The sequence below is a fragment of the Puma concolor genome, chromosome E4 (genome assembly GCF_028749965.1).
Source record: "Puma concolor isolate L17-30 chromosome E4, mPumCon1.1.hap2, whole genome shotgun sequence".
Lineage (NCBI taxonomy): Eukaryota > Metazoa > Chordata > Mammalia > Carnivora > Felidae > Puma > Puma concolor.
Genome location: NC_141683.1, coordinates 2,554,452 through 2,568,748, shown reverse-complemented (window position 1 = coordinate 2,568,748; position 14,297 = coordinate 2,554,452). Strand labels below are relative to the sequence as shown.

Genomic DNA, 14,297 nt, shown 5'->3' with positions numbered 1-14,297 from the left:
CGTGACTCCCAGGGAGCTTTCAGCCTCTACAAGGAGTGAAATCCACAGCCCGCCCCAAGCTCTCCTCCTGCTCTGATGTTGCTTCCGCGTCTCCAAGCCTCTGACGCACCTTGCCACGTAACTCCGAGCCGCCCCGTGAGGCAGGGAGAGCCGGCAGGTCAACTGTCCGCGTTGTCGAGGTGGAGAACCCGAGGGTTTCCTAGATCCACTGGCTGGGATGCGGCAGAGCCCGGGCGGAGACCCGTCTTCTCGGCTCAGTCCTGTCTGACCCTCCGTCCCCCCGCGTGTTGCACCGACGGCCTCAGAGCTGCCGTGTCCCCCTGCCGCCTGTGCCCGCTCCTCCCTCCTGTCTTTCCATAGCAGAGCTTTTTGCCCTCGCTCCCGGGCCCTGGTGAAGTTGGCCTCCTCTCCGGTTCCTTCCTCCTTCTTTGGCCCCCTCTCTCCCCAGCCCAGTTTGTAGTCACAACACGCTTTAACGTTCATTTTCTTGTTTAGTGCTTTGTGTGCAGAATGGAATTCTAGAAGTCCGGGAGACTGAAGACTGTAGGAGCTTACATGGTTCTGCAGGTTGATGGCACTCGCCGTGTAAGTCCATGCAGAGGCTAACACCTTCCTGCCTTTGTTAAAACCACGAAGCCGTGAATGTAATCCTAACTTACGTGCACTGTGGCGGTCCTTCAGGCTCTCTCGATCGACGCTAAGTGTGTGCTCACAATATTTTGATGTCTGCGAAGTTCTCTGGCGCGTATGGTCTGATGTTATCCTTCAGCTCATACTTTTTTTTTAACGTTTATTTCTTTTGAGAGAGATGAGCACACGCGCGAGTGGGGGAGGGGCAGAGAGAGAGAATCCAAAGCAGGCTCGGTGCCGTCAGCACAGAACCCAAAGCAGGACTCGACTTCACAAACTGCGAGATCGTGCTCTGAGCCGAAATCAAGAGTCGAACCGACAGGAGCCACCCGGCACCCCTCAAGTCATAATTATTGTATATCGACTGCGTGCTCCGGCCAACAGGACACGATGAAGCTTTATCAGCAAAGGGGGAGAGTAGACGTGAAGCAGTCCGAGAAAGCACGAAATGACCAGTCGGCACTGAGCACCACAGGGAAGATTTCGGGGGAGGCCCGCGTCGTGGGGTGTCCAGGAAGGCCTCCTGGAGGAAGAGGTGGTTTGTGCTGAACCCTGGAGCGTGTGTTGGCCTTCATGGACGGGGAGGCTCCTGGGGTTGAGGCCAGTGGGGGCACGAGGACCCCCCCCCACCCAGAGCACCTGCTGGGCTGGGGGAGGATTTGAACCTTTATACGAGGGTGAGGACGGTAGGAAGCTGCTACAGGGTAATGTTCCACTTCGTCTTTTTAAGAGATTGCTGGAAAGTTCTCAAGTAGAGAATGAATGGGATCTAGGGAGGGGAACGGCCGACTGTGCTAGGAGAGGGGCAAGGAGGGACAGAGCGGGTGGGTCCAGAAACAGTGGTGGGTAATGGCAGCAAGGTGTGGCGGTGGTTAGATTTGCAGAGGTGTCAGAGGTAACTCGGGCTCCCACGTGAGTGACCGCACGGCACGGTTACCTCGGGAGGAGACCTCTGCTTAGGAGCAGGGCCCACGCTAGGAGGCTGATTTCAGTTTGGACATGTTGGCTTTGAGGTTTCTGTGAGGGTGATGTGCTCCCGGCCACCCTTGGAGGAAATGGTATTTTCCACATTCATTGCTGAGAAACCGGGGCTCGGAGAGGTGGGGTGCCAGCCAGGAGAAGGCTGAGCCCAAGCCCGAGCCTGTATTTCACCCCAAAACAGTGCTTTCCAGACCATAGCATGGGCTGTGTGATAAACATGGAGTGTTGAGCCCCGCACGCTGGTTCTCGCCACCCCCCGACCCCCTCCGTGCACCTGTCCGCCCCGATGCCCACCGACCTCAAAGCCCTGCATGGAGGCGACCGGGACAGCCGGGGGCATCTTCACTTCTCCGTTTCTTAGTCACCCACTCTTTCTCATCGGTGTGCCTCACCTCTGGCACGTTGAGCGTCGGTCACCTAGTGTGGACCTTGAAAAGATTTGCACGGGACTCCACGCCATGGGGAACCTAACGGAGTGCCTCTCTGAGCCTCACGGCAGCTCTGAAGGGAGGGCCATGCACGTTCCTTCAGCAGACGTGTCGGGGCGGCCTTGTCCCCGGGGCTCCGGTCCACCCCGGGAAATCGGTGCTGGCGCAGAGGGAAGGGGCTGCTCGAGAAAGGACGCGTGTTCCCCGCCACCGAGCTGCCACGTTGGGTCCCCGGGTGGGAGCGTGAGGGGTTCCCACGCCGCTCTGCAGCCAGTGCGTGACCTCGGGGCTGGGAGCCTCTCTGTCCGCTCTGCCAGGGGCTTCCGCTCCCCACCCCCCAGCCCCCGCTGCCCCCCGCTTGAATTGAGAAGAGACCCACGCGCAGAAGTGGGTGGTGGCCGAGGGCCCCGTGGATTCCAACAGAACTGGAATTGGCTCCTGAATTTCCAAGCCCAGTCCTTCTCGGCAGCACCCTTTGAAGTGTTGACTCTGCACTCTGGTTCTTTCTGACGGAGAGTGCTCTCGTTTGATCTGTGCCTCTTTTTTTCTAAGTGTTCTCAAGTGTATGAGCTCTTAGGGGCAACAGTGTCTCTTCCCTTCACTGCAGGGATGTGCAGGCTGGAGTGTTTGCCTCAGACCGTGGGGAGACTTCCGCCCAGATGCAGAATCCTTGAAAAGGGTGCCAGGAGGCTACTTAGAGCTCCTCCACCCTGGTAGATAAGGGAAACCAGACCAGTAAGACCAGGTCAGGGTTCAGCGAATGTGCACTTTATCTAGAACGAAGGTCCTGGCAAGGTAGCTCTTTCCTGGTTCACTGCCGCTCCTGGCTTTGGGGAGGGGCTCAGGAGTATGACTTTGCCCAGACACCAGAGACCTACGTCAGCTTACGTACGGTGTGCTTTTTAATCTCTGTTGATCGTATTTGTTATCTCTCTAGATATACATAGCGTATGCCTTCTGCGTACCTTGTGAGTCTAGAGTACATCACGTGTATCGTGTGTGTGTGTGCACATGTGAGGTACATGTATTGTGTGTATGCAAAAAAGAAAATACCAGGAAAGGCCCAATAGAGACCAGTTAGTTAGATCCTCATACATGGCCACAGGTCAGATAAGTTCATTTAGGGGCCCAGACCTTGAAACCAGATCGTATCTCAACTCCACTTAACCCCGCTGCTCACTCTGAAAATGGGGGTGTGCTGCCTACCTCGCCTGGCTCCAGGGAAGGTTAAATAGACAGCATACGGCAGGTGTTCCGCACACCGCGCGGAAGGTAGGAAGGACTTCGTAACTAACTAGCGTCACGGGGACATCCTAGGCTGCTCCCTAGCTGCAGGCTGCCGGCGGGACAGAACGAGGATGACGAGAGCAGGCCCTGTCGGCAGCCGTTGTCCCCTTGTGGGGCTTAGAAGCACGGTGGTGCCAGAAACCGGAAACCTGTGGTTTCTTAGTGTGAAAGGGTCTGATTTTCAAATGTTAACTAATGTTTAAAAATATACACACCCATAGGCCAACAGAAGGGGTAAATGGGCAGTTGCGGATTTTGTTGTCGGGACAGTCTCCACGCGTGTCCGCGCTTCATTGCGCACGGGGGGCGGGGGGACCGTTTCGGCGTGGATTTGCAGAGCGCCTCTTCTGCGCCTGGTGCTGCTGCGGGTGGAGGGGGGCAGACCGCCGGGGTGGGGGGAGCGTTCCGGAAAGCCCGGCCAGGACTGACACCAGATGACAGGAGTAGTGTCGGAGGCATCAGGGTGTGGCCGGCAGGGCAGAGAGAAGGGGAGGGACATGGAAGGTCTCTGCGGACCGGGACGGAGCAGTGTGCATTTCCTTAGCTTCCCAAGACGAGGCCCAGAGAGGAAGCCACAGACCGGTGGGAAAGCTTCCCTGCAGGGTCAGGACGCGGCAGGGGCAGCTCTGGAGGGACCTTTTGTAAGGTGGCATCTTGCGTTCTGGACCATGTAAGTGCTGAACAGGTTCAAAACGTAAAGTTAGATAAATACTGAGGAAAGGAAACCCCCCCAAGTTAAGCACAAGTATGAAAAGAGGCCTGGATGCATTTCAGGCCGATAACATCAGAGAGCAGCTTCCGCGCACGGTCCTGACTGTGCGCCTCTGATGCAACGCGATGTGGGGACAGAGCTGCAGGGACACCCTGGACTGACTGAATAGACATGTTGGTGCGTTCACCCCAGCAACCCTCTCACGTGGGAACCGGTTCTCACTCCGGGAGAGGAAGGACCCGCTAGTGTCGGAGCCAAACTGGAGATGTCAGTGTGGACTCACACTTTCTGCATAAATACTCGCTGCCCTGGCCCCCCCGATCCTGTCTCTAAGTATGACTCCCACTGAAAGGAACCAGGGTCCTTACAGGAGCGTTTGATCCTAGGCCTGGCTCAGGGAAGGTAGGCAGTGAGCCGGGAAGGTCTTGTGCCAGAAGGCAAGGATGTGCTCAAAGACAGACGGTGACACCGTTGAGGAACAAGGTCTCCCCCAGCCAGATGGGGACAGCTCCGAGAGTTTCTAAAAAGTGATGATGAAAGGGGCGCCCGGCTGGCTCAGTCAGTGAGCCCGTGACTCTTGATCTTGGGGTCATGAGTTCGAGCCCCACGTTGGGCAGAGAGGTTCCCAGAAAAAAAAAATAAACTTAAAAAAAAAAGAACGTTAAAAAAAAGTGATGATAATGGACTATAATGCCTTGCATTAGGGAAGAAATTCATGAATTCGTGGCGCCGCTCCAGGAAAGGGAAGGACTGCCTCCTTTACAGGAGACTCCCGCTAGTGGATGTGGAAGGAGAGGCGGAATCAGTAGATGGCCTTTCTACGGCTACAGTGCAGCATGCGGTCCAAACAAGGAGCCCCCGTGGAGGGTGAGGCCGCTGGGGAGGGGCTGTTGGAGAAAAGGGTGGTCCTCTGGCTCAGGTATCACCCCAGCTTGCCCGCCGATTCAAGTGGGAAACATGTTTTTACCACTGCCGACTCCCCGGAGCGCACCTGACCCAAGTGACCAAACCTGGCGTAACCACTCACACGATACTCTTTTAAGAGGCTTAATCTGAATCTAATCATGAGGAGACATCCGAGTCCTCTGCAGGCTGATCGATAAGACGACTGGCCTGAGCTCTTACACCTCAGGGTTCGGAGGGACCAGGGTGGGTGGGCGTTCTGGATCAGACGAATCCCGAGGAGACTGAGTAAGTGCGATCTGCGATCTGCGGCTGGACCCCGGTCGCAGGCCGTGGGAAAGCAGCCGTGTGGAAGAGCCATACGACAGTTGGGTTTGAGCGCGGACTACATGTGAGGTAATCCTGTTGTATCGACGGTGAGCTCCTTGGGTGCTGAGGTCACTGTGGTTGTCCAGGAGAAGTCGAAGGTCTTGGGGGGGTCATGCTGACGTACTTCGGGATCAAGTGTCACGCTGTCTGCAACTTTGAAATAGGGAAAAAGTGTGTAACCTTGGGAAAATAAAGCAAGCGTGACGAATGTTGACTGAGGAGTCTAGATGGAGGCCTACAGGCACTCATCGTGCTGCTCCCCTCAACCTCAACGCACGTTTGAAACGCTTCAGAATACAATCTTGGCGTAAAAGATACGCAGGCTGCTGTGGCCAGGGAGAGCACGGTGGGGTCCATGCCCCTTGACCAGAGCCTCGAGGAGCAGGGGCAGAGGGTGGTGCCGTCACGGGGCCACGGTGTTTGGGTCCCCTCGGTGGAAGGCCCTTCAGCGCCAGGCGGCCTCGCACATGTCTGGTTGTCAGGTGTGAGGAGGGAATCGCGGGTCCTGATCCGGGGCCCGGGGCGGGCCGTGCCAGGGAAGGCTGGTCCACACAGTGAATCTGGGCTTTTCCAGTCACCCAGACCCAAGGCTAGAAGCCCCACGGTCAGTGGGGGCGGGAAGCAGGGAGCGGGTCTGGAAACACCGTCGGCTGCACTGGGCAGGGGGCTCAGTGGTGGGGCCCTACTGGGAAGCTGGGCCAGACCTCCTGTCTCGCGGCTGCCGTTTACGAGCCACGTGTTTGGGGCGGGGGGGGGGGGGGGCGGTCTGCACTCTCCCAGGCCTTCTCCCTTCAGGTTTAGGCCGATTCAGATCTGATCTCTGCTGCCAGACTTGGCGGGAACGGCATGAAGGAGAGGGGAGCCCTGCCGTTAAAATCCCTTCTCCTTTTCTGACGGCCGAGTACGCTCTTTGCTTCTCCCTCTTCCCTTGTCTCTCAGATTTTAACCTTCCCAAGGGCTCCCTCCAAACTCTCTGCTCGGGCTCAAGCCCCCGCCGACCCAGCAGCCCGCACGTTGTTTCCGCCCACCTGATCTGCCGATGTGTCTTCCTGCCCAGTTCCGGGGTAGTTTTTCCTCCTCGAAGCTCTCAAAGAGAAAAGGCCGTTCATATCTGTTGCTGAAGTGATTCTCGTCCACGCCCCTGACGTCCTCCGCAGCCAGGTCCACGGGCCACCGCTCCGCGTGCCTTTCGTGACACACGACAGCGCACGGCCCAGCTCGAGTGCAAAGCAAACCAGGTTCCGAGTTCCCGTCCCTGCCAGGCTTCCATACAGGCGTGGGCCAGACTGCACGAGGCCAGGAGGAGGCCCCGGCCGTCCCAGCAGAAAACGGGCTTTCCCCCGAGGTGGCGAGGAGGAGGGGTTCAGGCCCGTCCTCGGTAGCCCAGGGGTGGGGTGTGCGGATCCGACTGCAGACAGCAGATGAGCAGCTGGAATAAAAGACCTTTAAATTAAGGTCCGTCCTGAGGACCCCTCTCTGAGGGGGCCAGCACGGAGCTGTCGCCCCCGCGTGTGTGCTCCTCCTCCGTCTGTACCCAGCGCCTCGCACGGTGCCCGGAGCAGCGCCGTGCCGTCCAGGAGAGCTTTCCGCAGCGATGGAAATGCCTCGTGCTGTCGGGTCCAGTGAGTGTGGTATGGTAACCACGAGCCACCGTAGCTAGCTAGGAAGCAATGGAAATGTGGCTGGGCCAGCTGAGGAACTTACATTCTTTTTCAGATGTGAATTCAAATAGACGCTTGTAGCTGTTACGTCGGGTAGCACGGGTCTGGGCTCTAGGGCACTCTCTCAGTTTCCCTGAGATCTCATTGCCACACGGCACTGTGCACATTCCAGGGGGGCAGCGTGACATACATACGTTGCAGAATGATGACCGCAGCAAGTGTGGTCATCATCCGTGGATTCTAGACCACTTACTGAGTGCTGAGCTAAGCTGGGTGCCCGGCGTGGGTGGAGGGGTGGGGGTGGGCAGAGATTGGAGGCGGGTGATTTGAAGACAGCCAGAAGCCGGAGCTGCCGGCAGCGCACGTTCTCGTCTGGCTCACAGATGCGGTCACGAGCCATGCGGCGGGAGGGACATCTGAGGAGCAGGCGCGGTACAGGCAAAGGCAGGGGCCAGAAACCAGAGCAGGTGAAGGGCCGGTGGCAAAGAGCAGAGACGGAGAATAAGGTGGCGCGCCTGCCGAGTCCCGCCTGGGCGGTGGGCCCCGGGGGCAGTGGGGGAGCCCGGCAGTGCGTCCCGCTCGGCCACGGCCATGGCCCAGCTCGGGCAGCACAGCCTTCCCCCCGCCCCGCGCACCATACGGAAGCTCTGGGAGGTTCCCCGCAGCAAAATGACATGGGCGGATTTGCATTTCAGCAAGATGACTAGTGCACTGTGGGCAGTTTCCACTCCGCGGCCCTTCTCGGCGCGATTGCGGCTTTTCTTGAATCAACCGTCTCCCGTGTCTTGTCTGGTTTATGTCTTGTTTTGTTCTTCCTTGTTTCTCGTCCTCCATTCCCACTTCACGCTCTCCTGGGCCCCACGCTCTCCTCTCCCTTGGCGTCCTCCTCTCTCTGATGCAAAGATCAGCCAGTAAAAAGCAGTCTCACCTGTCCAGGGAGGAGGGGCGCCAGGATGAGGGGAGAAGACCCCCGTCTTTTAACTTTGAAAGTTATTTTGTCGTGTCATATATGTCACTTGAAGAGCTGGCTCCTTCCCGGGATCCAGAACCTAAAGGCTGCAATCGAGAATATGAGTTTCTAGCACCAGCCCTGTGCCCCAGACACGCAGTCTCCTTCCTCAGAGGCAGCCAGTGTGTGTTTCTTTTGTACCCTCCCAAAGGTGTCTTAGATCCTTTGTGCATACGTGAGCGAGCATGTAAACACACACGAAGAAATACTCCCCCCCCTCCCCCCCGCTCTTTTGCCCACTTTTCCCTGGGCTCGTAATCCTGCGCCTTGCTGTTTTCACTCAACACGTCCTGGAGGCCATTCCTTTCCGTCAAGGGCCTTCCCGTCACACGCAGCTGAGCACCCTGCCATCATACTGTCACCGTCACACTGTGGTTTACTCAACCAGCCACCACGTGAACACTTACACCAAGGGCATGTTCTGCCACTGCACACAGCGCCTCCGCTAATGACCTTCTGCCTGGTCACTTGCTGTAGACACGCGGGAGACCCCCTCAGAGGGGCAGCAGGTACACTCTCCTGAATGGGAGAGGCATGGCAGCCGTTGAACTTGTCCCACTGCTGTTGAAGAGAAGATCTGGTTTGGTGATCTCAGTACCTTGAGGTGTTAGGGTCTCACTTAACCTTTGCCGAGCCGGGCGCCTCGGGCTGGCTGCAGGCAGGGGCTCGGTGTGGGCCGGATTTCTACCACCGGACGGGCCAGACTCCAGGAAAAGGGGCGTTTTCAGAGGCTTGGCCATTGCTCTCCCCCTCCCTTCTAGAGAAGCGTATGCTACCCCGCCCAGGTTAGTCCCAGTTCCCTGCCTGGAGGTGCCCGTCTAGAGGGGACGAGACAAAGCCCGAGGTGGGGAGGCTCTCTGCTGCACCCGCCGCCGTCCTCTGCCGGCTGGTTCTGATGCCCCGCCGTCTCGCCCTCCGGTCTCCCTGTCCTTTGCCAGTCGCCGCCTGACACTAACCAGCTTTTGTTTTCTCCCGTCTTTTTCTTGCAACCATCTCCCTGCTGCTTCGTTCTGTTCCGTCAGCCCCATTGCCGCCTGGTAAGAGCCACCAAGCGTGTGTGTCTGTGCGCGGTCTGCTCCCGCCACTCTTTCTTTGTCTCCCGACTCCAGGAAGGGCTCTTGCCCTTCGCGCCTTGTGGGTATCAGGGAGACCATGCTTGCCCTGCGGCCCAGGATCTCACATAGGTGGTGTTGCCGGTGGTGTAGACACGGCTGATCTCCCACCAGATTGAGCCGCTTACAGGCTGAGAGGGGTGGCCTCTCTTCACCCAAGACTCGGGCCCCTTCTAACAGAGCTGCAGGCTGGTCCCTCCCCGCCCGGCTCACCACTGCTCTCCTTGCCCTGCAGGTTAAGTAGCCTGTCTTTGGGAGACCCGGCGCCCGGACGCAGGCCTTCTTCCCACCTCCGCCAGCCCTCTGACGCCTCTGACGCCTCTGACGCAGCAGGTAACCTTGGGGCGCTAACACGCAGACACAGAAGGGGTGCCTCCCCCGGGGGCAAAGCAGCCTTCCCGTCGGGCTCGGCAGTTCGCCGTTTATACGACTTGTCTCCTGTGTCCATACACCAGCCACGGAAGGGGGATGTTGTCCCTGCTCACAGAACAGGGGGCCGAGGCACAGAGGGCTTCAGACACTTGCCAAGTGCATAGGCTCGGAGGGGCCAGAGGCAGGCCCGAAACCAGTTGGGTTTAACTCCAAGGTTCCTGCGCTGGCCGTTGTGGGACGGGGCCCGGGTCGGCACGCGAGCTCGGTGCTCGGTATGCGGCATCCAGTGCGGTGTGCAGTCCGCGGATCCGGGGCGTGATGTCTGGGGCGCAGCGTGCAGGGTGTGGGGTCCGGTGCGCACCCGCGGGGACGGGGGCACTCGGCAGTCGTGGCTGCCTTTCTTTTCCTCCACATTCTGGGGGCAGACGTGTGTGTGAGAAGAGCGGGTTTTCTCTTTCCCTGCACCCTTCCCCGGGTCTGGCAAGGGGCCCGCCCCGGGTCGCCCCCCGTGAGCCGCCACCCGCCGCCCTCGCCAGGCGGGATTTCCCAGCAGACACCTCACTCGGGCCTCAGTCACAGGGCTGCTTCCCTGTCCTGACCCTCTTTGGCCAGCCTCACCCGACAGACCTAAAGAGACAGACGCCTCAGTGACTGGAGAAGGGTGACTTACACGGGGCGCAAGGTAGCTTCCAGGTGTTCGTTGCTCCGGAGGCCGTCGTGTCATCGCCCTAGTTTTGCTCAGGAAAAGTCTGGGGAGTCGGTTAGTCTGGAAAGGCTTTCTGCGGGAGGACGACCTGGGGCTTTCCCGGTCGGTGGTGGCTCCTGATGATCCTTCTCTGTCTGTCACCCCCATCAGGTCTTGTTCAGCGCTGTGTCATCATCCAAAAGGACCAGCATGGCTTCGGCTTCACCGTCAGCGGGGATCGTATCGTCCTGGTGCAGTCCGTGCGGCCCGGTGAGTGCTGCGGCCCACTGCCCGCGGGGGACGGGGACACCGTGTGGGTAGCAACCGTGTGCGTGACCTGCCGCGCAATTAGAGGACGGGCGTGGGCGCTCCCTGGAGGTGGGGGGAGTGCCGGGCGTGCGTGAATTACTGCGAACCGGTCCCCGGGGCCGTCCAGGGCCGTCTCGGCAGTGCCGTGCGCCAGACAGAACTCGTAGGGGTCACGTCGCGTGCCCACTTCCCCGTTGGGAAGGGTAAGGATGGCAGGGTGGCCCTGAGGCTGCCGGGCAGATGCCAGGTTGCCACCCGAGGGAGGCCCTCTTACCGGGTCAGAAGGTGCCGTGTGGGGTCGGAGACCCCCGTCTTTGTGCCACCTGCAGCACCCTACAGTTTGGGACAGCGTGCCGGCCCGGGTGGGTGCCGGGGCGGCCGGCGTTAAATAGTAAAGGGCCAGAGAAATGACGTGTGCCAGGCAGTCTGGGAGGAGACGGTGCTGGGAACGAATGGTGTTCGGGTGGTTTGTGGTCCAAGCCTCCCTGAGAAGCAGTAGGATTTCGGGAGCAGTCGCAAAGGTGGGAATGAAAGACGGCTGGCAGGATAGGACTCGGGGGGAAGGAAGCAGAGCGGGAGGGCACGTAGGCAGGTCGGTCGAGCCGCCAGTCGCGACTGGAAGAGCCGCCAGCACCTGGAAGCCGTGTCGCCCGCCAGGTAGAGCCGTGCTGGTAAGCGACCCGGGCCGGAGCTGACAAGGCGGGAAGAACGTGGGAGCGGGGACGTGTGTAAACCAGTGTCCCTAGGGGTGTGAACTTCAGTGTGGCCGCGGGGGTGGCGCGGGTGACGTGGAGAGTCTAAGGCTTGCAGGTACGGGCTCGGCCCCTGACCGCCACAGAAGCAGGCGTCGCAGTAAAGCGGCTCAGAGCGACGATTTGGTGTCTCCGCACGCGTGAAAGTCGCGCTCTCACCGTACCGTGGTCTCAGAGTGTGGTGGCGTCACGTCTGATAAACAACACACGCGCCTTCGTTAAAAACACCTTGTTGCGGGGCGTTCCTGCTAATGAGCGAGTCACAGTCTCTGCCGGAGGGTCTGCCTCGATGTTGGTGGCTGCTAGCTGGCCGGGGTGGTGGCCCCCGAAGCCTGGGGGGGGCTGTGGCGATTTCCTGAGATAAGACGATGACGTTTGCCACATCAAGCGACTCTTCCTTTTAGGAATGTCTCTCTGTCACGGGCACTGCTGTTTGGGAGCATTTTGCTCACAACTTGCAGAATTGGAGCTCATCCTCTCCACCCTGCTGCTCCTTTAGCAACCACGCTGATGGGATATTCTCAGTCCTTTACTGTCATTTCAACAGTCTTCACGGCATTCTCACCAGGAGTGGATTCCATCTCAGGAAACCGCTTGCCCCGCTCCTCCCCAGCAAGCACCTCCTCGTCCGCTCGGGTTTTATCCTGAGGTTGCAGCCATTCAGCCCCGTCCTCAGGCCACACTGCACTTGTGCCTGCGCGGAAGTCTTGAACCCTCCGAGTCAGTCCGTGAAGGCTGCCTCTTCCGGTTCCTGTGAATATTGATGTTTTGACCTCTTCCCATGAACCGTGAATGGGCCGAGTGGCATCTAGAATGATGAATCCTTCCCAGAAGGTTTTCGATTTGCTTTGTCTGGATCCATCAGCAGAATCATTATCTAGGGCAGCCACAGCCCTACAAAATGCATTTGTCAAATAATAAGACTCGAAAGTCGAAATGATTCCTTGACGTGTGAGCTGCAGAACGGGTGTTGTGTCAGCAGGCACGACAACACACGTCTCGTTGTCCATCAGAGCTCTTGAGTGCCCGGGTCATGGTCAAGGAGCAGTAATATTTTGTTTGTTTTTTAAATTCTTTAATGTTCATTTTTGGGAGAGAGAGAGAGAGAGAGCGCGCACGCACATGCACACACAGGGGAGCGGCAGAGAGAGAGGGAAACCCAGAATCCAGAGCAGGCTCCGGGCTCTGAGCTGTCAGCCACAGGGCCTGATGTGGGGTTCCAACTCACGGACTACAAGATCATGACCTGAGCCGAAGTCGGACGCTTAACCAACCGAGCCACCCAGGCACCCCTGTTTGTTTGGTTTTTTTTAACATTTATTCATTTTTGAGAAACAGAGACAGAGCATGAGTGGGGGAGGGGCGACAGAGGGAGACAGAATCCGAAGCAGGCTCTAGGCTCTGAGCTGTTAGCACAGAGCCCAACGTAGGGCTCGAACCCACGGACTGCAAGATCATGACCTGAGCTGAAGTTGGATGGTTAACTTGACTGAGCCACCCAGGCTCCCTGGAGCAGTAATATTTTGAAAGAAATCTTTTTTTTTTTTTTTTTTCTGCACAGCAGGTCCCAATGGGGGACATAAGATATTCAGTAACCTATGTTGTAAACAGATGTACTGCCCTCCAGGCTTTGTTGTTCCATTTCTAGAGCACAGACAGAGTAGGTTTAGCGTGATTCTTAAGGGCCCCAAGAATTTGGGAAAGGTCAAGGAGCTTCAGCTTACAGTCACCAGTCGCGTTAGCCCCTGACAAGAGTCGGCCCGTCCTTCGAAGCTTGGGAACCGGGCCCTGACTTGTCCCGTCTGGCCACGAGAGTCCTGGACGGCGTCCCCTTCCAACATGAGACTGTCTGGTCCACGCTGAGGATCTGTTGGTGAGCGTGGCCACCCTGGTGAATTCTCTCAGCTGGATCTTCCGGAGAACTTGCCGCGGCTTCTGCATCGGCCCCGGATGCTTCTCCCTGCGCTTCTGTGTCGCGCAGGCGGCTTCTTTCCCGAGACCTCACGGACCGGCCTCAGCCAGCGTCTCGCCGCGCCCGTGCGGCCTCCTGCCCTCGCTCGGCCTCCGCAGAACGAAGACGGCGCGGGCCTTGCTCTGGACCGGGCTCTGGACCGGGGACGTGGTGTGTGTGATGCTCCATCCGGACCACTCAGACTTTCTCCGCATCGGCAGTAAGGCCGTTTAGCTTTCTCGTCTTCCGCGTGTTCCCCGGAACAGCACTTCTCATTTCCTTCAGGAACCTTCCCTCGCGTTCACAACTTGGCCAAGCGTCGGGTGCGGGAGGCCTAAGCGTTCAGTGTATCTGGGCTTTGGACGCGCCTTCCCCCCTGAGCCGAATCGCCGCCAGCTTCCGATTTCAAGCGACGGGCGCGAGACTCTGCCTTTCACGGCACACTCAGCGCCGTTGTAGGTCAGTGATCGGCCTGATGTCACTGCTGCCGTGTCTCAGGGAACAGGGCGGCTGAGGAAGGGAGAGAGACGGGGCACGGCCGTCGGCGGAGCATCTGTCAAGTTCACCGTCTTACAGGGCACCGCTCGTGGTGCCCCCCACACCATCACAGCAGTAACACCAAACGTCACTCGTCACAGGCGCACCTGGGTGGCTCAGTCGGTTGAGCGTCTGACTCCTGATTTCGGCTCAGGTCATGATCCCATGGTTGTGGGATCAAGCCCACATCGGGCTCTGCACTGAGCATGGATCCTGGATCCTGCTTAGGATTCTCTCTCTCCCTCTCCCTCTGCCTCTCTCCCCTGGGTGCGCACGCACGCGCGCACGCTCTCTCTTTCCCTCAAGAATAAAAATACAGATTAATGTAAATAAGTTTTTTTAACCTAAAAAAGATCACTCGTCACAGATCACCATAAAAATATAATAACAGAAAAGTTTTAGATATTGTGAGAATCACCAAAATGTGGCACTGAGACAGGAGGTGAGCAAACGCTGCTGGAAAAATGGCACTGACAGACTTGCTCGACGCTGGTTCCTGCAAACCTTTCATTTGTTTAAGTTTTTTGTTTAATGTTTTTATTTATTTTTGAGACAGAGCATGAGCCGGGGAGGGGCAGAGAGAGAGGGAGACACAGAAT

At 58.2% G+C, this 14,297-nt stretch overlaps 1 protein-coding gene across 6 annotated transcripts in view; it reads left to right on the top strand.

Moving 5' to 3' along the window:
• Positions 1-14,297, top strand: part of ARHGEF11 (Rho guanine nucleotide exchange factor 11) — an 88,357-nt gene that overhangs the window by 36,325 nt on the left and 37,735 nt on the right. For 5 of the 6 annotated variants that reach the window (XM_086693337.1, XM_086693336.1, XM_086693334.1 and 2 more), the window contains exons 2-4: positions 9,003-9,017; positions 9,328-9,425; positions 10,321-10,419. In XM_086693337.1, coding sequence (XP_086549463.1) covers positions 9,003-9,017; positions 9,328-9,425; positions 10,321-10,419 — 212 coding nt within the window. The remainder of the gene's footprint in view (positions 1-9,002; positions 9,018-9,327; positions 9,426-10,320; positions 10,420-14,297) is intronic. The other variant, XM_086693333.1, reaches the window with a different exon arrangement.